At 37.3% G+C, this 27399-nt stretch overlaps 1 protein-coding gene across 11 annotated transcripts in view; it reads right to left on the minus strand.

Moving 5' to 3' along the window:
* The window catches only part of PALS2 (protein associated with LIN7 2, MAGUK p55 family member), a 136134-nt gene that overhangs the window by 30783 nt on the left and 77952 nt on the right, over positions 1-27399 (minus strand). For all 11 annotated transcript variants that reach the window (XM_070787937.1, XM_070787936.1, XM_070787939.1 and 8 more), the window contains 3 exons: positions 17102-17254; positions 13624-13776; positions 12616-12843 (listed from right to left, as the gene is read on the minus strand). In XM_070787937.1, the coding sequence (XP_070644038.1) occupies positions 12616-12843; positions 13624-13776; positions 17102-17254 (534 nt within the window). The remainder of the gene's footprint in view (positions 1-12615; positions 12844-13623; positions 13777-17101; positions 17255-27399) is intronic.

Genomic DNA, 27399 nt, shown 5'->3' on the forward strand with positions numbered 1-27399 from the left:
CAGAGAAAAAGTTTCCAGGTGTAATGCAGGAAGGGGGACTCTAGGTAGAAGCCTGACGGTCTCCACCTTGAGGAGATGAGCTGAGTGACCAGGGCTATCAAAGTGGCCACAGTGCACAGAAAAGAGCAACAGTAAGGAAAGACTGCCCAGAGAAAGAACTTGAGAACTGCAGAGGACTCCTTCTAGGTTCAGGTGAATACTAATCAGGTAATCAGATCAGTCGCTCAGTTGTGTCCGACAATTGCGACCCCATGAATCGCAGCACGCCAGGCCTCCCTGTCCATCACCAACTCCCGGAGTTCACTCAGACTCACGTCCATCGAGTCAGTGTTGCCATCCAGCCATCTCATCCTCTGTCGTCCCCTTCTCCTCTTGCCCCCAATCCCTCCCAGCATCAGTCTTTTCCAATGAGTCAACCCTTAGCATGAGGTGGCCAAAGAACTGGAGTTTCAGCTTTAGCATCATTCCTGCCAAAGAAATCCTAGGGCTGATCTCCTTCAGAATGGACTGGTTGGATCTCCTTGCAGTCCAAGGCACTCTCAAGAGTCTTCTCCAACACCACAGTTCAAAAGCATCAATTCTTCGGTGCTCAGCCTTCTTCACAGTCCAACTCTCACATCCATACATGACCACAGGAAAAACCATAGCCTTGACTAGATGGACTTTTGTTGGCAAAATGTCTCTGCTTTTGAATATGCTATCTAGGTTGGTCATAACTTTCCTTCCAAGGAAATTTCATGGCTGCAGTCACCATCTACAGTGATTTTGGAGCCCAGAAAAATAAAGTCTGACACTGTTTCCACTGTTTCCCCATCTATTTCCCATGAAGTGGTGGGACCAGATGCCATGATCTTCGTTTTCTGAATGTTGAGCTTTAAGCCAACTTTTTCACTCTCCACTTTCATCAAGAGGCTTTTGAGTTCCTCCTCACTTTCTGCCATAAGGGTGGTGTCATCTGCATATCTGAGGTTATTGATATTTCTCCCAGCAATCTTGATTCCAGCTTGTCTTTCTTCCAATCCAGCATTTCTCATGATGTACTCTGCATATAAGTTAAATAAACAGGGTGACAATATACTGCCTTGACGTACTCCTTTTCCTATTTGGAACCAGTCTGTTGTTCCATGTCCAGTTCTAACTGTTGCTTCCCGACCTGCATACAAATTTCTCATGAGATAGATCAGGTGGTCTGGTATTCCCATCTCTTTCAGAATTTTCCACAGTTTATTGTGATCCACACAGTCAAAGGTTTTGGCATAGTCAATAAAGCAGAAATAGATGTTTTTCTGGAACTCTCTTGCTTTTTCCATGATCTAGCGGATGTTGGCAAGTTGATCTCTGGTTCCTCTGCCTTTTCTAAAACCAGCTTGAACATCAGGAAGTTCACAGTTCATATATTGCTGAAGCCTGGCTTGGAGAATTTTGAGCATTACTTTACCAGCGTGTGAGATGAGTGCAATTGTGTGGTAGTTTGGGCATTCTTTGGCATTGCCTTTCTTTGGGATTGGAATGAAAACTGACCTTTTCCAGTCCTGCGGCCACTGTTGAGTTTTCCAAATTTGCTGGCATATTGAGTGCAGCACTTTCACGGCATCATCTTTCAGGATTTGGAATAGCTCAACTGGAATTCTATCACCTCCACTAGCTTTGTTCATAGTGATGCTTTCTAAGGCCCACTTGACTTCACATTTCAGGATGTCTGCCTCTAGGTCAGTGATCACACCATCGTGATTATCTGGGTCGTGAAGATCTTTTTTGTACAGTTCTTCTGTGTATTCTTGCCATCTCTTCTTAATATCTTCTGCTTCTGTTAGGTCCATACCATTTCTGTCCTTTATCGAGCCCATCTTTGCATGAAATGTTCCTTTGGTATCTCTGATTTTCTTGAAGAGATCTCTAGTCTTTCCCATTTTGTTGTTTTCCTCTATTTCTTTGCACTGATCACTGAAGAAGGCTTTCTTATCTCTTCTTGCTATTCTTTGGAACTCTGCATTCAGATATTTATATCTTTCCTTTTCTCCTTTGCTTTTCGCTTCTCTTCTTTTCACAGTTATTTGTAAGGCCTCCTCAGACAGCCATTTTGCTTTTTGGCATTTCTTTTTCTTGGGGATGGTCTTGATCCTTGTCTCCTGTACAGTGTCACGAACCTCATTCCATAGTTCACCAGGCACTCTATCTATCAGATCTAGGTCCTTAAATCTATTTCTCACTTCTACTGTATAATCATAAGGGATTTGATTTAGGTCATACCTGAATGGTCTAGTGGTTTTCCCTACTTTCTTCAATTTAAGTCTGAATTTGGCAATAAGGAGTTCATGGTCTGAGCCACAGTCAGCTCCTGGTCTTGTTTTTGCTGACTGTATAGAGCTTCTCCATCTTTGGCTGCAAAGAATATAATCAATCTGATTTCGGTGTTGACCATCTGGTGATGTCCATGTGTAGAGTCTTCTCTTGTGTTGTTGGAAGAGGGTGTTTGTTATGACCAGTGAATTTGTTTTGGCAAAACTCTATTAGTCTTTGCCCTGCTTCATTCCATATTCCAAGGCCAAATTTGCCTGTTACTCCAGGTGTGTAAAGAGCAGCATTAATGGGCAAAGATATCAGAAGATCATGTAACATCAAACAGTTTCTGCTATCACCATTGTGAGTGAAAAAGCTTCATAATTCATGCCTGCAATGCAGGAGACCTGGGTTTGATCCTTGGGTCAGGAAGATCCCCTGGAGAGGGAAATGGCAACCCATTCTAGTACTCTTGCCTGGAAAATCCCATGGACAGAGAAGCCTGGTAGACTATAGTCCATGGGATCTCAAAGAGTCGGACACAACTAGTGATTTTACTTTCACTTTCTTTCAGTATTCAAGAGAGTTTTGCCCTAGACTTAGTCTTTTCTTTTGTTTGTTTTTTTTTTTGTTGTTGTTTTTTTTTGTGAGTTAAGATCTTTTATTACCTATGACGGTGCTATTCATTACAATAGTCATTCACCTAACAAAGCTTATAAAACAAAATCTGAAAGTGTCTGACTGCTCCCTTATAACTATTCTAGAACAAAGCTTGAGAATATTTCTAAGCTTAAAAAAAAATCCCGTACTCAATAAGATAAAATTCAGTTCTGGCAGCCAATCAAAAATAACCAGGCATGCAAATAAGCAGGAAAATACAATCTAAAATATGAAGAAAAATAAACCAGTGAAAAGTGACACAGAAATGACAAATAGGACTGAATTAGTAGGCAAGGACATTAAAATAGTTATTTTTAACTTTACATATTGTAGCATATGTTCAAGAAGCTAGAGGAAGGATTCGACATGTTAGGTAGAAACATGGCATATATAAAGAAAAAAAGATTCAGTTCAAATTTCTAGAGATGAAAACAAAAATATCTGAGATGAAAAGTATACCAAATATGATTAACAGCAGATTAGACATCTTAGGGGAAAAAAGAATAATAAATGTGGAGACATTGCAATAGAAACTGTCCAACATGAAAAAGTGGGAGAGAACAAGACTGAATAAATGAAAAGAGTATCAGTGAGCTATGGGACAATTTCAAGGAGCCCAACATGAATAACTCATATATCACCAAAGGGCAGGAGAAATTGAGGAACAGAAACAATATTTGAAGTAGAAACAATCAAAACAATGTCCAAATCTAATGAAAGAAACAGTTTTTCAACAAACAGAGCTGGAAAAATTGGATACCCAGATGCAAAAACAGAAACAAGAAATCCAAACCAATTCTTTGATGCATATCTTATCCCTTATACAAAAATTCAGAGAAAATGGATCATAGAACAAGATGCGAGTATACAACGAAAAGTGAAAATCTTTATAAACTTGTGTTGTACAAACATTTTTTTTTACACAGAAAAAAAGCATGATTCATTAAAAAAAGGACAAATTAGACTTCATCAAAATCAAGAACATCTGCCTTCATATTATACTGCTAAGAGAATGAAGACAAGCTTTCTCACTAGGAAAAAGTCTTTGTAAATCATAATTCCAATAAAGTACTTGTATCAAAACATAAAGAACTCTCAAAACTAAACAAATGGAAAACAACAACTCAATAAAAAAATGGGTGAAGATTTGAAGACATTAAAGTTGTCATAACCATGGCAAATAAGCATGTGAAAAGATGCTCAATATTAGCAATCATGAGGAAAATGCAAATTAAAATCACCATAAGACACCATCCACCCTTATAAGAATGGCTAAAATTATAAATACTGACCATACCAAATGTTGGTGAAGATGTGCAGTAATTGCAACTTTCATGTAATGTTGGTGAAAATGTAAACTGGTACAACCACTTTTGAAAACAGTTTGGCCATTTCTTTAAAAGTTCAACATACAACATATCAAATGACCCAATACTTCAAGTCTTAGGTATTTACTCAAGGGACTTACATGTAAATGTTTAGCATCTTTATTTATAATAGCCCCAAACTAGAAACAACAGAAATGTTCACTAGCCAGTTAGTGGATAAATCCAACTGTGGTACAGCCATGTAATGGAATACCACTTGTCAATAAGAAGGAATCAACTACTGATACACATGAAAACATGGTTAAATCTCTTAAATAATTATGCTGAAAGAAAGAAGTCAGATTTTTTTTTTTTTTTTTACAAAAAAGCAAAATCAAAGGATTCATGTTGTATGAACCCATTTATATAAAAATACAGAAAATATAAACTAATTTATAGTGACAGAAGAGCAGTACTTGCCTGGCATGAAGGTTGGGATAAGGAGCAGGCAGGAAGGATTACAGTGAACCCAGGAAAACTTCTAGGGGTGACAGAAATGTTCACTATATCTCGATTGTATTGACAGTTTCATGGGTACATAACAGATATGTCCACATTCATTAATTACATACTATGTATGTAAGTGTATGCTATTTCTATGAACGTTACCTCAAAGATATTTTGAAAATGTAAAAATAAAAAGTCAAAGTACTGACAAAATAAAATACTGTCCAGAAATATACTGTGCCTGTGCAAATGGTAACAGTTAGAAGAAGAGAAATCAAATGTGACAGGCTAGAGAAACATCTCCACCATGACCTTTGTCATAAATCAGAAAGAGGCTGGTAATTCATTTGAGAATGTGTTGGTTGAACATGGTACAAGTGCTGTGCACACACTCTCAGCCTCAAACCATAGTTTCAGGTCCACCTGAGTCTGCATATAAGTAACAGTATATAAGTATAGTAAGTGACAAGGTAGTGAACCCAATGATCAGAGTTGCTAAGAAGTTCTCTAAGATAATAACAGATATGCTATTTTTCCAAAGATTTTCAAAGTGCATGAATTCCACCTACTCAAATGCACACATACAAATAACATATTTTGAGATCAACAAGGAAACTATACATTTGGTTTAAAAAGCTCTGAGAGGCAATTCATACTCCTATACGGTAAATAACCATATGTGGGTCACATTGTTACTATAAACAAATAAATAAACCTACGCTGATCTGACTCATACTAATAATTCTTAATTTACACTACACTTGAGTCATTGGTCCATGCAAGGTCTGCTTTTGTTTTTTAATTTTGTTAGTTTTAATAATGTAATAAACAGTCATGAGCTTACCACATAAAACAGAAGCTAGAAACCTACACGGTCCTCCTGCCCACATTCCATTTCCTTGCACTGCCCTGGCTTCCCCCAAAGCAAAGGTAACCCTCATCCTGAATCTTGTGTTCACAAATTCTTTGCTTTCCTTTTTGTAAGTTTTATTAAACCTATATATAATCTGCAAAAATATACAGCTATTTAAAACTTTTAAAAGATAGTATTATGCTCTATGCATGTGCTCTTTGGGGAACTGACATGCTTATCAACATGTTTCCAGCTATACACATATTGCTCTAAAAACTTATGTGCCTTAGTATGTGGAAACTTTCAACCTTGATAATGCTAAACCTTTTGCCCTCCCAAAGTGGTTATACCAATTTACACTGGCACCAGCAATGTAGAAGATAGAGTCCAGTTTCACATCTACATTTTTTTGCAACTGAATGGTATAAAATGGTATCTCACATTGTGATTTTAAATATCTCTTCACATGTTTACTGACCATGTATCCCCTTTACTTGATTAGTGTCAGATCAGTGTACAGACGGTAAATGGGAACACATTTTCACGTATTATCCCTACGAATTAACACTTTCACTGAATAGTCTTTTTCTCACTGAAAGACATATCAGCTCTGTGAGATATCACAGCAACGTATATGTGTAGATCTCTTTCTGAACTCTCTCTTCTGCTGCTCATTCTGTCTAATCCTATGCCAATACCACATATCTTAATTCCTACACATTAATAATAAGTCACTATTTCTGCTTTTCTGCCTCAAGTGTCTTAGTTATGCATCTTATCAAATACCATGAAAAATCTTATTGAAATTTTCATTGGAATTTAACTGAATCTACAAGTCAATTTGAGGAAAACTGATATCTTCATAATACTGTTTTCCTGTCCATGAACATGATATATCTATTTAGATCTTAATTTTTTTGTGCATGGAGGTGAATATTTTTATTAGGTTATTTCTAGACATAAGTGTGACATTCTCTATTATAAATGATGTCTTAGTTACATTTATAGATGTCTGCTGATGGCATATAGAAATGAAACTGACTTTTGTTCTTCTTTCCAAATCTTCTGCTTTCATAATTATTTCTGTCTTCTCGTGCTTACGGAATTTTCCATAAAATATTGAACATCAGATCAGATCAGTCACTCCGACTCTTTGCGACCCCATGAATCGCAGCACGCCAGGCCTCCCTGTCCATCACCAACTCCCAGAGTTCACTCAGACTCACATCCATCAAGCTAATGATGCCATTCAGCCATCTCATCCTCTGTCGTCCCCTTCTCCTCTTGCCCCCAATCCCTCCCAGCATCAGAGTCTTTTCCAACGAGTCAACTCTTCGCATGAGGTGGCCAAAGTACTGGAGTTTCAGCTTTAGCATCATTCCTGCCAAAGAAATCCTAGGGCTGATCTCCTTCAGAATCGACTGGTTGGATCTTCTTGCAGTCCAAGGCACTCTCAAGAGTCTTCTCCAACACCACAGTTCAAAAGCATCAATTCTTCGGCACTCAGCCTTCTTCACAGTCCAACTCTCACATCCATACATGACCACAGGAAAAACCATAGCCTTGACTAGATGAATCTTTGTTAGCAAAGTAATGTCTCTGCTTTTTAACATGCTATCTAGGTTGGTCATAACTTTCCTTCCAAGGAGTAAGCGTCTTTTAATTTCATGGCTGCAGTCACCATCTGCAGTGATTTTGGATCCCAGAAAAATTAAGTCTGACACTGTTTCCACTGTTTCCCCATCTATTTCCCATGAAGTGGTGGGACCAGATGCCATGATCTTCGTTTTCTGAATGTTGAGCTTTAAGCCAACTTTTTCACTCTCCTCTTTCACTTTCATCAAGAGGCTTTTGAGTTCCTCTTCACTTTCTGCCATAAGGGTGGTGTCATCTGCATATCTGAGGTTATTGATATTTCTCCCAGCAATCTTGATTCCAGCTTGTTTCTTCCAGTCCAGCGTTTCTCATGATGTACTCTGCATATAAGTTAAATAAGCAGGGTGACAATATACAGCCTTGACGAACTCCTTTTCCTATTTGGAACCAGTCTGTTGTTCCATGTCCAGTTCTAACTGTTGCTTCCTGACCTGCATACAAATTTCTCAAGAGATAGATCAGGTGGTCTGGTATTCCCATCTCTTTCAGAATTTTCCACAGTTTATTGTGATCCACACAGTCAAAGGCTTTGGCATAGTCAATAAAGCAGAAATAGATGTTTTTCTGGAACTCTCTTGCTTTTTCTATGATTCAGTGGATGTTGGCAAGTTGATCTCTGGTTCCTCTGCCTTTTCTAAAACCAGCTTGAACATAAATGGTACTAATGAACATCCTTCTCTAGTTCTTAATTTTTTTTAACTAGGCAATGACATTATTAACCCTTGTTTTAAACTTTATGTTCTGGCTTCTTTGGCTCAATTAACTGCAAACAATTGTGTACAAACAAAAATTTAAAAAGCAGCAGTGCCCAAGAGCCTCAGAACTTAAAATACTACAGGTTTCTATATTTAACTACATGCTAAACAAAATTTTTTAGGAGTCAACATTCTTGAAGTTTCTTTTCTTTCTTTTTTTAAAGAAGTTCTGTTTGCCTCACTGTTGGAAGCCTCATCAAAATTCTGAACAAGATCACTCTCCTTCCCAATAGGAAGTGGGGCTTTCCACCCAGCTTCTGCCAGGATTCTGAAAGCTTGTTGACACCAAGCTGGTCTAAGATTTGGGTGGCTTTTCTGTCAGGAGCTTTGTCTCAGCACAGCTGGTAATGGACTGCTGCCAGAAATGTCCGAGCATCAGGACTGTTAAAATGAATCATCACTTACTGGTTTGCAAATATACTTACCTCTTTAAAATCAGAGATAATGTTTATTCTGAATTTTTTTAAAGAGAACTGAAGATTTTTTTTTTATCATCTGTTACAACAGATATTTGTTATATCATCTGAGGGTGGTTCCTTTTTACCAATGCACAAGTATGCCGGAAGTTTGGCAGGTTTCTCTTTATGGTGGGTTTTTTCCATCTTGGAGTGGAAATGGGACTTCACAGGGGCCTTGGGCTTGGCACTCAAGTAGTCTCAGGAAGACCAGCTTAAAGTCCTGTTCCTGATTTTTAAAGAGAAATGCTTCTAACAGTCAACTATTGAGAATAATGTTTGTTTTAGTTTAAAAAAAAATAAGATTAAGGAGGTTCTTTCCTGTTCCCAATTTACTAATCCTAAAAGGCTGTGGTACATATACACAATTGAATATTACTCAGCCATTAAAAAGAATACATTTGAATCAGTTCTAATGAGGTGGATGAAACTGGAGCCTATTATACAGAGTGAAGTAAGCCAGAAAGAAAAACACCAATACAGTATACTAACGCACATATATGGAATTTAGAAAGATGGTAATGATAACCCTGTATGCGAGACAGCAAAAGAGACACAGATGTATAGAACAGTCTTTTGGACCCTGTGGGAGAGGGCGAAGGTGGGAGGATATGGGAGAATGGCATTGAAACATGTAAAATATCATATGTGAAACAAATCGCCAGTCCAGGTTTGATGCATGATACAGGGTGCTCGGGGCTGGTGCACTGGGATGATCCAGAGGGATGGGATGGGGAGAGAGGTGGGACGGGGGTTCAGGATGGGGAACACGTGTACACTCATGGCAGATTTAAATCAATGTATGGCAAAACCAATACAATATTGTAAAGTAAAATAAATAATTAAAAAATCATGAACAGGAACTGAATTACATTGAATTTTCTACTGATATTTTTCTTCTTTAATATGTTAATTTGTTTGGTTACATATATGAACTTTCTAACATGAAACCATCCTAGCTTGGACACGTTATATTATTTTTTTTTTATATATCATTAAATTTCATTTGCTAATACATTGTTGAGAATTCTTACATGTACATCCTTGAATGAAATAAAACGAATTTCTTCTCATATTTTTGTTATGTGGCTCATAATGGCCTTAAAGAGAGAATTCCCATTAATTTGGCCTTAAATAAAGAAATGGAATTTTAAAGTCTTTGGAAACCTACATACATGTAAGCTGGAGAACTTCAGAATTAGCTGCAATTTCTAACCCCTCCTGGTCTTCAAATTTAAAAATATAGATTCTGTGGTTTCATGAAAGATTTTGGATTTTTAATAAGCGCCTCAAATGCTATTGATAAAGATGATCCATTGACCATGCTTTGAAAGACACAACCCTGGTATGAAGACCTCCTGGCTTCCATCTGCTCTCACGGCAGTTAAGAAATAGAGTTGGTGGAGTTTCCAGTTAGTGAAAGAGTGGTAGAACTGGAGAAGCTAAAAGCCCTTGCTTTCCATTAGTGTTACTCTTATAAGAGGAACACAGTGCACCCAGGACAGTCCTATTCTAGTATAATTAGTAATTATTCCCCCTTTCGCTTTAAAAATGTCCCAATTGGGTGTGTTTTATCTCTCCTGTTGGAAGTTTTCATGTTAGTCCCTTCTTTTTTTATGGTAAGACAGGTCTGAGACTGGCTCAGGCTTGGATGAAAGATTAGACCTTCCCCATTTCAATGCCTTCTCCCAGTTCTGAAGGCTAAATAAAAAGCAGATTTTGTCTTGTGCCTTCAGAGAACAATGTATGTCTAAGACAGGGCTAAAGATCCTTGCATTTCACATCATTCAGACCATTCACCAGGTGTAGATTCTACAAAGGGATTTGAGCCAAAGCCCTAGCTACTGATATTACAAAAAATTTTCCATAAAAGTCCATTATAGTCATGGTGAACTGATAGGAATTCTGAAGTTTGAGCCACAGGGGGTTAAAAAAAAAAAGTCTAACTATCACAACTAATGTATAATTTTAAAAAAATAAATCTTAACTCCTACTTTTCAAATCTACTTAGGTGCCAATTGAGGAATAAAGCTAGTCTGAGGGACACTAGCTATTTAAAATGTCTAATTTCTAATGCCATTTCTCTTATGATTCTTTTCCTTGAAAAGACAAGGTCTCTATCCTTTATTTAAACAAACGTTCACAACAAGCCTGTATATTTTCAGAAATCCAATTTACATGCTAAAAATTCATAACTGACTATTCTTACTCTCCCAAAGAACAATATAAAGCAGGTATTCAACATAGGTTATTTCTAAGACTTTTATACTATACTAGTCTTTTCAATTATCATATTAACAATATTAAAATAAGTATAGTGGCAGCATCTTATGTAAAAGACCTGCAGTTTTACTCATACTTGGAACAAATTTCTGGAAAACCTAAATAATTAAATGCATCTAAAATACTGATAAATATTTCCTATATCTACATTATCTGGATTTGAAAACCCTCTCAAGTTTCAACGTACTTATCTAAAGTGTCAACTGTTCCTTTGCAATTATCTCATCACTTTTTCCTTCTTTACCATTTCTTTGGAATTACACCACCACCTCATTACCACCATCACAACAATAGCAGCAGCTATGGGCTGGCATGCAGGATGTGACAGGTGCTGCTGAATTAACATATTTGATCCTTACAGTAATCTTTTGAGAAAAGAAATACTCCTAACTATACAGATGAGAAAACAAACACAGAGAGGATAAGTTAGTAAGTGGTGGCACAGTTATTTGAAACAAAGCAGTCATCACAGCCTTTCCTAAGAATTGCCTTTCACAAATTACCTCACACTTTCAAAAATCTGCTTCCTGGCTACACAATCTCATCTCTCTTCTTTTTAAAATTCACTCAACATAATGAGGTTAGTGACCACTGTCATGAAAACACTGCCAGGCTTAATAATCTGTTTTACCTAAAAATCAGTTACAAAACGTAGAGCAAATGGTAAAACCAGGTGTTCAAGATTCTTTTCAATTTGGACCCATCCTCTCTTTCTGTCCTCATTCTCTGTTTAGCCCATCACTGGAACACTAAGGTAAAGGTGATCAGGACTACATGCTTATTTTCCTCGCAGGGCTTGGAACATGACATGTGTCAAAACTATTTGCTAATTAATGACAAAAAGTCTTTAAGGTTTTTCTCCTATTAGCTGTAGGTTACTGAAATGCTAGGGTCCAAAAATCACTGCACAAGGTGAGTTTAAGCCAAAAAGTTGGCTTAACACTCAACATTTGAAAAACTAAGATCATGGCGTCTGGTCCCATCACTTCATGGCAAATAGATGGGGAAACAATGGCAACAGTGAGACTTTATTTTATGGGGCTCCAAAATCACTGCAGATGGTGATTGCAACCATGAAATTAAAAGAGGCTTGCTCCTTGGAAGAAAAGCTATACCAATCTAGATAGCTAATTTAAAAAGCAGAGACATTACTTTGCAAACAAAGGTCCATCTAGTCAAAGCTATGGTTTTTCCAGTAGTCATGTATGGATGTGAGAGTTGGACTATAAAGAAAGCTGAGTGCTTAAGAATTGATGCTTTTGAACTGTGGTGTTGGAGAAGACTCTTGAGAGTCCCTTGGACTGCAAGGAGATCCAACCAGTCCATCCTAAAGGAAATCAGTCCTGAATATTCATTGGAAGGACTGATACTGAAGGTGAAACTCTGATACTTTGGCCACTTGATGTGAAAAACTGACTCATTTGAAAAGACCCTGAGGCTGGGAAAGATTGAAGGCATGAGGAGAAAGGAAGACAGAGGATGAGACGGTGGGATGGCATCACAGACTCAATGGACATGAGTTTGAGCATGCTCCAGGAGTTGGTGATGGACAGGGAGGTCTGGAGTGCTGCAGTCCATGGGGTCGCAAAGAGTCAGACGACACAACTGATGACTGAATTGAACGGAGGGTTCATAGTATTCACAAAGAGATTTCTTAAGTAAATTCCTTTTGAATAGTAAGATAATATTGTTTAACAATACCAACAATTCACCCATGACAAAATAAGGCACTTTAGAACAATTAAACCAGGCAGTTTTTTCTCTTCACTTTAGCAAAAAAGTAGCAACTGGTGGTTACATCCAACAGTGTGATTTAAAAAAAAAGGATTCTTAGTATTAGCATGAATTTTATTACTAACCTGTTGAGGAATAATGCTATCTCTATAGCTTGGTAAAATTTTCAGGGTGACACTTCCACTAATATTTTTCAGTAATTCTTGTAATTCCTTTGGGTTGTTTCCAACTTCATGGCCATTGACTTCTTTAATGATATCTCCCACATGAAGCAGACCCTGACGGTCTATCATCCCTCCATGGAGGATTCGGGCGATTACCAGATCATTATTTTCAACCCTAAATGTTACACCCTGAAGAAAATAAGGAATGGAATTACTGATTTTTGGTTGTTAGGAATAAATTGTAAATATTCCCCACTATGTATATATAAGAAAATAATTATAAAAATAAGTGAGTAAATCATTCCTACTTTTCCCATGTTCACTTGTAACTCAATACTCCAATCTCATTAAACCATGTACAATTGTGACAACATACACCATCCCTTAAAAAAGGGGCTTCCACGGCAAGAGTAACCTTGAAAATTAAACATATCTTAGGCTGCATTCCACAAGATATGAGGAAGCTCAAAGGAGCAAGCAATGTATTTGTGCATTCTGATGGCCTTGCTCCTGGTGTTTTCTCACTTCACTGTTCTCATAGTCAGAGCCCCGAAATGCCATGTTAGCATGAAACTGTAAACATTTACTTACAGAGTCCTACCAATGTTTTCAATTTTTAATAACAAGGTTCTTCTGCATTTTGCTACTATATATAATTAGTAAGCAACCTCAATTCATTTCTTCAAAGGGTATAGGAAAAAAAGTTATCCTCTGAAATTTTTTCTACTCATCGGCAAACTTCTTCTCTCTTCTATTTCAGTTTAATTTTGGTTTAATTCTGCATGCTAAATCAAGTTGAGAGTATCACCTGTGTATTTTATACACAAGCCAAAAAAGACTGATGAAACAAACATGAGTAAAGTTTTCATAAAGATAAAAATTATGAAAGAAAAAAATGAGATAGAGTAGTCACTCAGTCACGAGTATGTAAGATTTCAGCTTTAAGAAGGCACCGACTGATCAACTCACCAGTGGTTCCCCAGCCCTTTTGTGAATACCAAGAATACGAATGGCATCTACTGGTAATAACTGATTATTGATAGAAGAATTATTCATTTCCGGGCTTGATGGAGGTGACTCGTAACACTTTGATGCCACAATATCATGGGCCTCCAAGAGTGACTAGAAGGATTCAAAACAGCCTGTGGTTATTGATTACAGATGGAATAAGTTACTAAAAGTAGCAGCTCATTATCCCAATAGAGTACTAAAAATTTCCAAGGCATTAATTGGTAATTTTTAGTCATTTCATGAAAATAGTATAAAAGACTGAAGAAAAATTACAAAGAAAAAACTCACAAATTAATATATTAAGGATTATTCCTATAAATTATGGAAGCTACTTAAATCACTAATCTAGGCTGCTTAGTTTTTACCCTATACACTCTTCTTAGGCAATATTACCCATTCCTGTGACTTGAACCACTACTGAGAACTCCCTTGATCCAGATCTCTCTCATCAGCTTCAGACTCATATATTAAAAATCTGCCCACAACTGGCCAAGAGTCATGATAATTTGAAAAATCAAAACAAAACATAGGATTACATACGACCGAAACATAATGAATTAATGAAAACTCCTTAAGTCCACGATGCTACTTAAAAAACAGGACTGAAAAAAATCTCATGTTACCATTTGAGATTGACCTTTTAAACAATTCTTTACTGTTAAAATTGGCAAAGGGAAGAAGCTGGCATTTCCCTAACTTTTCAGTTGGAAATGCACTGTAGGTTAACTAAACAGCTCAGCTGATGAGGAAAAACTCTATATAAGAAGACCAGCTAAGAATGGGAAAATTTGAAAAATGTCATTTTGCAACCTCTAATGAAAATATTGAGTCAGGCAAGGATTATTAATTTGAGCTCATCAGTAACTACATGGTTGAAAGGAAACAGCATTTGTATAATGCCAGAATAATAACACACTAGATTACTTCTTAGTGGAAAGGCTTTCGAGGGTAGGATTTGGCTGTCACTGCCCTTGATTAAGGGACTACTCTCAGCATGAAGAGTGATGGGGCAACGTATGGCTGAACCCCTTCACTATTCACTTGAAACTATCACAACATTGTTTGTTAATTGGCTAGGACAGAGGAGCCTGGGGGCTATAGTCCATGGGGTCACAGAGAGTCGGACACAACTACGTGACTAACACACTCACCCCCAACACAAAATTAAAAGTTTAAAAAAAAAATTTTCAATTCAGAACAAAAGAAGAGTGATGGGCCAACCAGATATTATACATCATCTGATGCAGATTAATTTACCTTGTATCACCTGAGTGTGAGCTAAGTTGCTTTAGTCGTGTCCAACTCTCTGTGACCCTATGGACTATAGCCCACCAAGGCTCTCCTGTCCACGGGATTCTCCAGCAAGAATACTGGAGTGGGTTGCTAGGCCTTCTCCAGGCCATCTTCCAGACCCAGTGATTGAATCTGTGTTTCTGAGGTGTTCTGCACTGCAGGCGGGTTCTTTACCACTAGTGCCACCTAGGAAGCCCAAGATGCATCCTAGTTTCAAATATAACTTAAGCCATCTTTTAGGTAAAACTTCTGTTTATAAGAAATAGGATAACTAAACAACATAGCAGGAAAGCACACAAGTAAATCCAAGGAGTGGATTCTGCAGGATAATGGCCTGGTCTGGTCTCTCTAGTAGGTCAACATCATAATCAAGGGAGAAAGGGATGGTCTAACTAATGCCACATATGGACCTAATTTGAAAATTCATACATACAAACCAGCTGTAAAGAGTATTTTTGTGTAAAATGCACTGCGTGTTACAGAGGTCTATTGAAATGGAAAAGTGGAAGTCAATGGCTGAAAAAAGGGTAAATTACAAAACAGCTTATGCAAAATGATTGCAGTCAGTAAAGAAAAAAATACATATGTATATTTATGAATAGAAAAAATATGGAGAAATATGCACCATGGTAGTATAGTGGTGATTTGGGTAATAAAAATGCAATGTCTTAATTTCTGCATTTTTACTTGCTGCTATTTCACAAGTTTATATATATTTTTTAGACCTCATATAAATTTATGCATTAAATTTCATACTTACATAAAAAATATAGCATGCTTGCAAAGTTCTACCAGATGCATTCTTCTAAGATACCACAAACTTAACATGGCCAGTTACTTTAACATGAGCATGACCAAAATAGCCCTCCCAGAGTGTTCTTTATCTCAGTAGATGCCATCAATTGTTTGTCAGAAATCCTGTCCTTATCAACTTCCCAGATTTCTCTTCTGTGGCTGTCACATGTAATCACTCACTAAGCCCTATTGATTTTACAGCTTAAAACTTGAAAATCCTCACATTTCCCACTATCTATGCTGCCATCGCAACTTCTCACCTTGGCACAAAACCATATAGCTCCACAATCTGACCTCTCCCTGTTTAATAACCTCCCCCACCCCTATCCCTTCCCAAGGTTCCCAATGTCCTCTGGATAAAGTTCAAATATCTTAGTATGCATTTAAGGCCTCAATTAACTGGCCCCTGCATAACGGTGTCTCTGACATGTGTTTCTGTTTTTTGTACTTGAGATATAGATTTATGTTGGAACCATCTCACTATACATTTACATAATTTTTGCAGTAACATAGTTAGAGAGTCATGGAAAATCTTGAGGAAAAGCATAGGGGTGCTGCCATTTGATTTTTAATGCTAAGATTTGCAGTGACAAGCAGGTGACACTTTATTCTTCTATCTCACGACCATTTATTGAACAGTCCATTCTTTCTCCACTAAAATATAGTGTTTCATAAATCAAGCTGCCATTTGTCTGAGGATGTATTTCTGGGGTTTCTCTTCTCTTCAGGTAATCTATTTTTCTAATACTGCCCCAATACCAAACTGTCTTAATTATAGATTTCTAAGAAATCTCCACTTCCCCTTCTCTCTTCTGAAACTGATTCGTCTTTGGTAAACTGATAAACTCTTCACCTACACAGACAAATGCTTAAGTTGAATTTATCTTTTGTCCCTGGGGAAAGTATGTCATTGTTTCTATCCCCTACAGCTCTCTCTTGTTCTAAGGTCATCAGCTGCAACCCAGTCTTAGAAGCAATACTGAAAAGGCATATCACTGGTCACAAGAAGGGCTGGGAAACAGTGGTATTAAGGAAGAAAAATCCATTATCACCATGAGAAAAGTGTCCCAAGCATGTGGTCTGATGGTGAAATAGGTTTGTTGTTGTTTTTTTTTAATTACACAAAGAAAAACCCATTCTAATGCATTTCTTTGACAGACACTGTACATCTGTATAGTAAGTGTATCTGTTTATGTAGCATAAGCATATGAGGATATTAAAACATCTAAGTTGTAATTTGCAACATATGGCCCTAAATCTTTCAAAAACTTCATCTTAAACAGAAACTACTAAAAGAGTATTTTGGGAATACAGGGGACTTGGAAAGAAGAGGATAGAGAAAGTTTACCTGGAAGTGAGGCTCTTTGAGTATACCAACCAGTTCTGCCACATTTTCATCCACATTTATTAGAGGGGTGATATCTTCGAGAATTTCATTGACTAATTCCAAGTTATTATCACTGACAGCTTCTAGTTTTGAATCTTCTAGCCTCTCATGAGCCTGAAAAAATACCAGTATATTAAAATAACAACACATACTGCTTTGCTCAGACTGTGGTTTTCTTCTTGAAAACTTTTGAAAGTTTTAAAAGATATTACTTGATGGTTTGATCTACTGAAATTGAACCTTTCAATCAGAGGTAACATACAGATTTCGTAGTAAATGTTATCATGCAATTAGCAGCACTTTAAAGGAATACCTCCAAAGAAGAAATTTTAAGTCATATGAAATAAACCGTAAGAAGAAATTATAATTGTTATGAAACAAAATTGTCAAAAAGACCAAGTGTAATTTAAATAGAGCAATGAGTTTCTATTAGATTTAGATATGAAAAATGTTAAGATGACTAGGAATGCCACTAAGAGCGAGAACAGGTACCTCTATAATTTTCTTAAAGCGTAACAGAAGCCTGATAAAGAGAGGATGATGAGATCATTTAACATATATCATGGAATGATTATAACCACTGAGAAAAAAAAAACACAACTACTTAACTCACAAGACAAGTTGGAAATACTGTTTTTTTATTTAATTTATTCATTTATTTTTTTGCTAGGCTAGGTCTATCAGTGCTGTGCACGTGCTTTCTTCATTTGCAGAGAGTGGGGGCTACTCTCTAGTTGCAAGGGTTTCTCAGCACAGTGGCCTCTCCTGCTGTGGAGCACAGGCTTCAGTAGTTGTGGCATATGGGCTTCAGAGCGCAGGCTCGTTAGTTGTGGCACACAGGCTCAGTTGCCCTGTGGCATGTGGGATCCTCCCCGACTAGGGATCCAACTAGTGTCTCTCACACTGTAAGGTAAATTCTGAACCACTGGACCAGCAGGGAAACCTTTGCTAATTGTTTTAATATAAATATTTGTTGTTTAAAAAAAAATCTAATTTAGCATGATTAATCTTGCAAATAGTCTTAATACTCTAATGATAGTATACGAAAGCTTAAAAAAGGAAGAAAAGAACTTGAACATTTATTGAGGGCTTTTGTTTTGTGCCAGTAAATATATTCTAAGTTCAGTATCAGAGTGTGCATGTGTGTAGTCAGCTAAGGTAGGTATGTTGTTACCATCCTCACCTTACAGACACAGACCCTGATGATGCAAAATGAGATAAAGTGACTGCCTGAGTTCACACTACTGGTAAGCAACTAAGTGAGGTAGTCCAACATCATCAAACTTGAGCTCTTAACTATTAAATCTTATTCAACTTTTTGATTATACAGTAAGCTACCCTATGGCACCCCACTCCAGTACTCTTGCCTGGAAAACTCCATGGACGGAGGAGCCTGGTAGGCTACAGTCCATGGGGTTGCTAAGAGTTGGAAACGACTGAGCAACTTCACTTTCACTCTTCACTTTCATGCACTGGAGAAGGAAATGGCAACCCACTCTAGTGTTCTTGCCTTGAGAATCCCAGGGACGGGGAAGCCTGGTTGGGCTGCTGTCTATGGGGTTGCACAGAGTCGGACACGACTGAAGCGACTTAGCAGCAGCAGCACCCTATCATCATCTTACAGTTAATTATTTAATCGAAAATATTATACATTATCAATCATTTAAAAGTATGACATATGCTCTCACTGACTGTTAGTTGAGTTGTTACTTCTTAGCATAGCTCTTTCAGTGTCAGTTCAGTTCAGTTCACTCTCTCAGTCGTGTCCAACTCTTCACAACCCCATGAATTGCAGCACACCAGGCCTCCCTGTCCATCACCAACTCCCGGAGTTCACTCAGACTCACGTCCATCGAGTCAGTGATGCCATCCAGCCATCTCATCCTCTGTCATCCCCTTCTCCTCCTGCCCCCAATCCCTCCCAGCATCAGAGTCTTTTCCAATGAGTCAACTCTTTGCATGAGGTGGCCAAAGTACTGTAGCTTCAGCTTTAGCATCATTCCCTCCAAAGAAATCCCAGGGCTGATCTCCTTTAGAATGGACTGGTGGGATCTCCTTGCAGTCCAAGGGACTCTCAAGAGTCTTCTCCAACACCACAGTTCAAAAGCATCAATTCTTCAGCGCTCACCTTTCTTCACAGTCCAACTCTCACATCCACACATGACCACAGGAAAAACCATAGCCTTGACTAGACGGACCTTTGTTGACAAAGTAATGTCTCTGCTTTTGAATATGCTGTCTAGGTTGGTCATAACTTTCCTTCCAAAGAGTAAGCGTCTTTTCATTTCTTGGCTGCAGTCACCATCTGCAGCGATTTTGGAGCCCAGAAAAATAAAGTCTGACACTGTTTCCACTGTTTCTCCATCTATTTCCCATGAAGTCATGAGACCAGATGCTATGATCTTCATTTTCTGAATGTTGAGCTTTAAGCCAACTTTTTCACTCTCCTCTTTCACTTTCATCAAGAGGCTTTTGAGTTCCTCTTCACTTTCTGCCATAAGGGTGGTGTCATATCTGAGGTTATTGATATTTCTCCCGGCAATCTTGATTCTAGCTTGTGCTTCTTCCAGTCCAGCGTTTCTCATGATGTACTCTGCCTTTAAGTTAAATAAGCAGGGTGATAATATACAGCCTTGACGTACTCCTTTTTCTATTTGGAACCAGTATGTTCCGTGTCCGGTTCTAATTGTTGCTTCCTGACCTGCATACAAATTTCTCAAGAGGCAGGTCAGGTGGTCTGGTATTCCCATTTCTTTCAGAATTTTCCATAGTTGATTGTGATCCACACAGTCAAAGGCTTTGGCATAGTCAATAATGCAGAAATAGATGTTTTTCTGGAACTCTCTTGCTTTTTCCATGATCCAGCGGATGTTGGCAATTTGATCTCTGGTTCCTCTGCCTTTTCTAAAACCAGCTTGAACATCAGGAAGTTCACGGTTCATGTATTGCTGAAGCCTGGCTTGGAGAATTTTAAGCATTACTTTACTAGCATGTGAGATGAGTGTTGCTGCTGCTGCTGTTGCGTCACTTCAGTCGTGTCCGACTCTGTGCGACCCCATAGACGGCAGCCCACCAGGCTCCCCTGTCCCTGGGATTCTCCAGGCAAGAACACTGGAGTGGGTTGCCATTTCCTTCTCCAATGCATGAAAGTGAAAAGTGAAAGTGAAGTCGCTCAGTTGTGCCCGACTCTTAGCGACCCCATGGACTGCAGCCTACCAGGCTCCTCCATCCATGTGATTTTTCAGGCAAGAGTACTGGAGTGGGGTGCTAGATATGCTAAATTATACTTCTATGGTTCAAGAAGACCACCCACAGTGTCAATCTCCATTCTTTTGCTCAAAGAGCTATATGAATTACCTGTTGCTCCAGGGAACAGATGATGACTGGCTTAAAATTTTCAGGTACTAAGCCAATATATTTTCTATAATATCCTATGTTACTTAAGACTTTTTGATTAAATTGAAGTCTTTGCAAAAAGTAGAAGAACAGGAAAGATCATTGGCTTGAAAACTCTAATACCTTTCCCTTCCTTTCTATCTTGATCAACCTTATTGTTCCTAAACTGTGCGAGAACAGGAGGGAATGTGGAAAGACTACCAGCAAAAGAGAAAGAGGAAGTCAAGTAGAGGGCAAAACTATGCTATAAAAACAAACATACCTGAAGGTGTCTGCACATCAACCCTACAGAGATTGCTTCTATGGTAGGAAAAAATTGTCACTACACAACACATAAATCCTCAGAGAAAGAAAACATTTTTTTAAGTGAAACTGCAGATATAATTAATATAGAAAATCAATTTCTGAAATATAGTTGGGTTCAATTAAGATAAACTTTAGTATTTCCAAGAAAGCAACTATAGGTCAATATTTGTTAATATGTAAACTGTATAAGTTCTAGTATAATGTGAAAGAAGTTGAGACCTCAAGTCAAAATTTATTTAGCAGCTTTCAAAAGGCAAGTCAGGGAAGCCTGGTGTGCTGCAGTCCATGGGGTCACAAAGAGTTGGACACGACTGAACTGACTGACTGACGAGGCAAGTACCAACTTGAATTTAACTAATCAAACAGGCTTCCCAGGTGGCACTAGAGGTAAGGAACCCACCTGTCAATGCAGGAGACTTAAGAGATGTGGGTTTGATCCCTGAGTCAGGAAGATCCCCTGGAGGAGGACATGGCAATCTACTCCAGTAATCTTGCCTGGAGAAGCTCATGGACAGAAGGGCCTAGAGGACTATGGTCCATAGGATCACCAAGGGTCAGACACTACTGAAGTGATGCAGCACACACAATCAAACAAAAGAGACAAAGGAAATACTGAAAACTTACCAGAGAGACAGAAATGAATCATATGCTATTTGAATAAATGTGTCTTGTTTCCTTTAAGAAAAAGGATTATTAGAAACCTAACACAACTCAATAGAAATATATTTCTCCTGCCACAAGAACTTGGAAGAACATGCCGTAACTGACTTTGTAGAATACTTGGAGTTGATAAAAATATAGCCTAGCCCTTTTGTATGTCTAGTTCTAAGAATCCTATTCACCACTGCACCTTAGAAAAATGAGCTGCAGGGAAGAAAAAGTTCTTTCAAAACTTCTGGGTATTTTGCACAAACACAGTTCATCCATGCTGGTAAACAAAATTTTTAACAAGTTATGCAGTGTACATAAAGTGACAAATGCTATTATCTAGTAATGATAAATGCTGTAATTATTACGTGTAGTAACCTTATCTTTCTCTGTTAAAAACAAAAATACTATATATTGTTTCTTCTTAGAACATGGCTAAGTATACAGTAGTTGCTAATTAACTACTTCTTTAAAAAGTGATTAAATAAAAAGGAGATAAGACTGACTGTGGTCAATAGACATCTCTTATTCTAGAGATTTTTGAACTAAGACAAACAGCAATCCACAAATAGTCAAAAAATAGGTAAAAATTTGAGCAGAAAGTAGAAATGAGACAAAAGAGAATGGAGAATTCAATTTTTACTTTGCTACTACATACATATCAAAAAAGATGAGATATGTTTTGTTGAAAAAAATGGATGAAATAAGTATAACTAAATTAGAATTGAATTATCTAATGAGTAATCTAGTGAATCAAAAAAAGCTCAAATTCTTAGATTAGATAAACTGTATCTCACGGTACTCAGGGAGGTGAGCCACTCTGAAAGATACCTGTAGAATTAGAAGAACCAAAGAGATGTCAAAAAACTAAAAATGAGAATCTTTACAAAAAATATTTACAAAATAAATCTTCACAAAAAAGGAAATTCAAATACTTCTTAAACATATGAAAAGATACACAACTTCCTTCATAAGAAAAATGCAACTAAAACTATACTGAAATATTAATTTCTTTATGAGACTGGCAAAGATAAATTCTTTTGTCATCCTTCTTATTTAACTTATATGCAGAGTACATCATGAGAAACGCTGGACTGGAAGAAGCACAAACTGGAATCAAGATTGCTGGGAGAAAGATCAATAACCTCAGATATGCAGATGACACCACCCTTATGGCAGAAAGTGAAGAGGAACTCAAAAGCCTCTTGATGAAAGTGAAAGAGGAGAGTGAAAAAGTTGGCTTAAGGCTCAACATTCAGAAAACGAAGATCATGGCATCTCGTCCCAGCACTTCATGGGAAACAGATGGGGAAACAGTGGAAACAGTGTCAGACTTTATGTGTTTGGGCTCCAAAATCACTGCAGATGGTGACTGCAGCCATGAAATTAAAAGACACTTACTCCTTGGAATGAAAGTTATGACCAACCTAGACAGCATATTCAAAAGCAGAGACATTACTTTACCAAAAAGGTCCGTCTAGTCAAGGCTATGGTTTTTCCTGTGGTCATGTGTGGATGTGAGAGTTGGACTGTGAAGAAAGGTGAGCGCTGAAGAATTGATGCTTTTGAACTGTGGTGTTGGAGAAGACTCTTGAGAGTCCCTTGGACTGCAAGGAGATCCCACCAGTCCATTCTAAAGGAGATCAGCCCTGGGTGTTCTTTGCAAGGAATGATGCTAAAGCTGAAACTCCAGTACTTTGGCCACCTCATGCGAAGAGTTGACTCATTGGAAAAGACTCTGATGCTGGGAGGGATTGGGGGCAGGAGGAAAAGGGGATGACAGAGGATGAGATGGCTGGATGGCATCACTGACTCGATGGACGTGAGTCTGAGTGAACTCCGGGAGTTGGTGATGGACAGCGAGGCCTGGCGTGCTGCGATTCATGGGGTCATAAAGAGTCGGACACAACTCAGTGACTGAACTGAACTGACTGATTATGTTGTTGAGAATATGTCAGATGACATGTACTCTCACACATTTTTTTTTTTTTTTCTGGTGGGAGCACACTAGTGAGCAGTATGACTATAACAACCAAAATCACACAATTCTTTCAACATTTTTCCTAGAGATACACACACAGGTGTAAAATAACATGTAGCAAGACTGCATAATACAGCATGACATAAGTAAAAAAGCCATCTAAATATCAGAAGTTTGACTAAATTTTTTGGATATACTCAATACAATGGAATATTATGCCACTTTTAAAGAGAACAAAGGTTCTCTGAAGATATTGATATGAATATGTAAAAAATAAATCAAGGTTTAGAATGCAGAATACAGACCCACAGGTACTATTATATTCAATAGTGAATATTATTGTATTTAACACATAGTTTTCCCCTAAGATTGGAAACAAGAACGTCTGCTCTCATCACTGTATTCAACATTTGTACTCAATCTCCTAGAATGACAATTAGTCCAGAAAAAATAAAAATAAAAAAGAACGCATGTGTATAAATGAGTCCCTCTGTTGTCCAGCAGAAATTAACACAACACTGTAAATCAATTATAATTCAATTAAAATAAATAAAAAGGCCAATGAAGAAAGTTCCCTAAAAAAGAAATAAAAGGCATTCAGATTAGAAAGAAAGAAGTAAAACTATCTTTATTCATAGATTTGTATTGAGACAATCCTAAGGAATCCACTAAAAAACTACTGGAACCAATATACAAGTTAAGCAAGATTGCAGGATAGAAGATTAATGTACAAAAATCAATATACTATATACTAAAAATGAACAATCTGAAAAGAAAATTAAGAAAATAATTCAATTCACAATAGCACTGAAAAGAGTAAAATACTTAAAGTAATTTTAATGAAAGTGAAAACTCACTCTGAAAACTGTAAAACATTGTTGAAAGAAATAAAGACTTAAATGAAAAATCACTTTATGTTCATGGATCTAAAAACTTTGTTGTTTTTAAGATGTTGCTCTTAAGATGGTAATACTCTCTTAGAATGATCAATACAATGTCTACTGGAATCCCAGAAGTTTCTTTGTAGAAACTGACATACTGATTCTAAAATTTGTATGGAATTGCAAGGCATCCGGAATAGCCAAAACAATTCTGAAAAAGAATAAAGTGGATGATTAACATTTTCTGATTTCAAAACTTACTACCAAGCTACACTAACCAAAACAGTGTGGTACTGTCATAAGGACAGACATAGACCAATGAGATAGAAGACAGTCCAGAAATAAAGGCTCACATGTACAGTCCAGTAATTTTTGACAAGGGTGGCAAACACAGCTGGGAAAACTGGATATTCACATACAAGAGAATGAAAATGGATCACTATCTAACACTATATAAAACAACTCAAAAATGGATTAGAGACCTAAACGTAAGACCTAAAACTGTAAAATTATTAGAAGAAAACAGAGTCAAAGCTTCATAACACTGTAAATGGCAGATTTGTCGGCTATGACACCAAAGGCAGAGGCAACAACAGAAAAAAAAAATAGGTAAAAGAATTTCTTGAGAATTAAAAAAAACACAAAAACTATGCACCAAAAGATAATGTCAAGAGTAAACAGCATCGTGCTTGCTGTTTAGCATAGGGATTTTAGTAGTATAACACTGAGATAATAAGAAAGAGTTTCTTTGATTGCAAATTTTCTAGATCTCAAGAAAGATGAAAGTCCTCAGTTTGACCAAAAAAAAAAAAAAAAAACCCTAACAACTAAGTGAAATATATGAAAACAATCCAAATCTAGGCTCCTCAAGAAATAGAAAAAAAAAAAACACACAAACTTAAGTGACATTTAGACTGAAAGCAATTTTCTCATTGAAGAATTATATTCAGGAGACAAAGGGATGCATTTTTAAATGTTGAATTAAATAAAGGGTGGAGTTTATTTCTTTACTGCTTGAATTCTGGGCTCAACTGTGCAACTTGCTCTAGCCAATAGGATGAAGTGAAAATGATGATGTACCCATTTCAAACTGAGGCCTGAACTGTGAGTATTTTCTGTACTGATGCCTTTGCCTTGGGGAAGAACATGCTTATGCTACCCACTCGTCTTAGGAGGAGAATGAGAGACGTGAAAAGCACAGCCACTCTAAACTGAGAATGGTGGAGATAAGCTTACCCACAGATACATGAAAATAAATCACTGCTTTTTAAGTTCTTGGAAAAAAAAAAAAAAAAAAGAGTAAACAGGTAACCAACCAAATAGGAAAAATATTGGCAAACCATATATCTGATAAGGGATTAATAGCTAAGATATATATGTAAAACTCCCAATATTCAACACACACAAAAACAACTTGATTCAAAAATGAGCAAAGAATCTAAATAAACATTTCCCCATAGATATACAAGTGGCCAATAAGCACATGAAAAACAATCAGTGAGGGCTTCCCTTGTGGCTCAGCTGGTAAAGAATCCACCTGCAATGTGGGAGACCTGGGTTTGATCCCTGGGTTGGGAAGATCCCCTGGAGAAGGGAAAGGCTACCCACTCCAGTATTCTGGCCTGGAGAATTCCATGGACTATACAGTCCATGGGGTTGCAAAGAGCTGGACATGCCTGAGTGAAAAAAAATAAAAAAGAAGGAAAAACAATCAGTGAGCCTGAAGATATGCCAGTAGAAACCTCTCACACTGAAATCAGAGATAAAAAAGAAATGGCACAAATGGAATAGAACAAATCTAAGGACTGTGCTGCTGCTGCTGCTAAGTCGCTTCAGTTGTGTTCCACTCTGTGCAACCCCATAGACGGCAGCCCACCAGGCTCCCCCATCCCTGGGATTCTCCAGGCAAGAATACTGGAGTGGGTTGCCATGTCCTTCTCCAATGCATAAAAGCGCAAAGTGAAAGTGAAGTTGCTCAGTCATGTCCGACTCTTCGTGACCCCACGGACTGCAGCCCACCAGGCTCCTCTGTCCATGGGATTTTCCAGGCAAGAGTACTGAGGTGGGGTGCCATGTGGGACAACTACAAAAAGATATAACACACATATAAGGGGAACAGCAGACTAACAAAGAGAAACAGAAGAGTACTTGAGGCTATAATGACAGAATTTTTTATAAAATTAATGATAGACACCAAACTATAGATCCAGGAATCTGAGAGATCACCAAACAATCATATTCAAAGTGCAAAAATCAAAGACAGAGAGAAAAGTTTGAAAGAAACTGGAGGAAAAATATTCTTACCTATGGAGGAGCAAGGATAAGAATTACACAGGACTTCTCCAGAAATCATGGAAGCAAGAAGAGTGTGTAGTGAAATACTTAAAGTGTAGAAAGAAAAAATCCTATCAACCTAGAATTATAGCTAAACAGTCAAACCATCCTTCAAAAATGAAGTTTTTTGAAGGAGAAATAAAGACTCTGTCTGACAAAGACTGGGAATTTATTGCTGATAGACTGGCCTTGAAAACAACATTAAAAGAGGTTCTTTAGAGAGGAAAACAATATACGTTCAAAAACCACATCTCAATTAAGAAAAAAAAAAGATTAAAGAAAAAAATAAATGAAAGTAAAATAAAATCTAAAAAAAAAACCTTACTCTAATAGATTAACTCTTCAAATTAATAGCAACAATACTTGGTGGTTATAACTTATGGATAAATGAAATGACTGATGGCTATAAGGGGGAAATTGAAAATACTCTTATAAGATAGTTACTTCATGTGCAGTAATACAGTGAAGTAATATAGGGGAAATGGACTGAGATTAGTTGTAAATCTTTATTTTAAAATCAACAGGAAACCACTAAAAATAAATATAACTGCTATGTTTAAAAAGGAGAAAAAATGAAATCATATAAAATGCTCAATTAAAACAGAAATGGCAGAAAATGAATAGACCAAACAATAAGAAAAGAAGACTTACGTATCTTGCTGTCTATAAAAAAAGACCACTTTAAATGTAAAAATAGATGTAGACTGTACAGT

This window comes from Bos indicus, chromosome 4 (assembly GCF_029378745.1).
Source record: "Bos indicus isolate NIAB-ARS_2022 breed Sahiwal x Tharparkar chromosome 4, NIAB-ARS_B.indTharparkar_mat_pri_1.0, whole genome shotgun sequence".
Lineage (NCBI taxonomy): Eukaryota > Metazoa > Chordata > Mammalia > Artiodactyla > Bovidae > Bos > Bos indicus.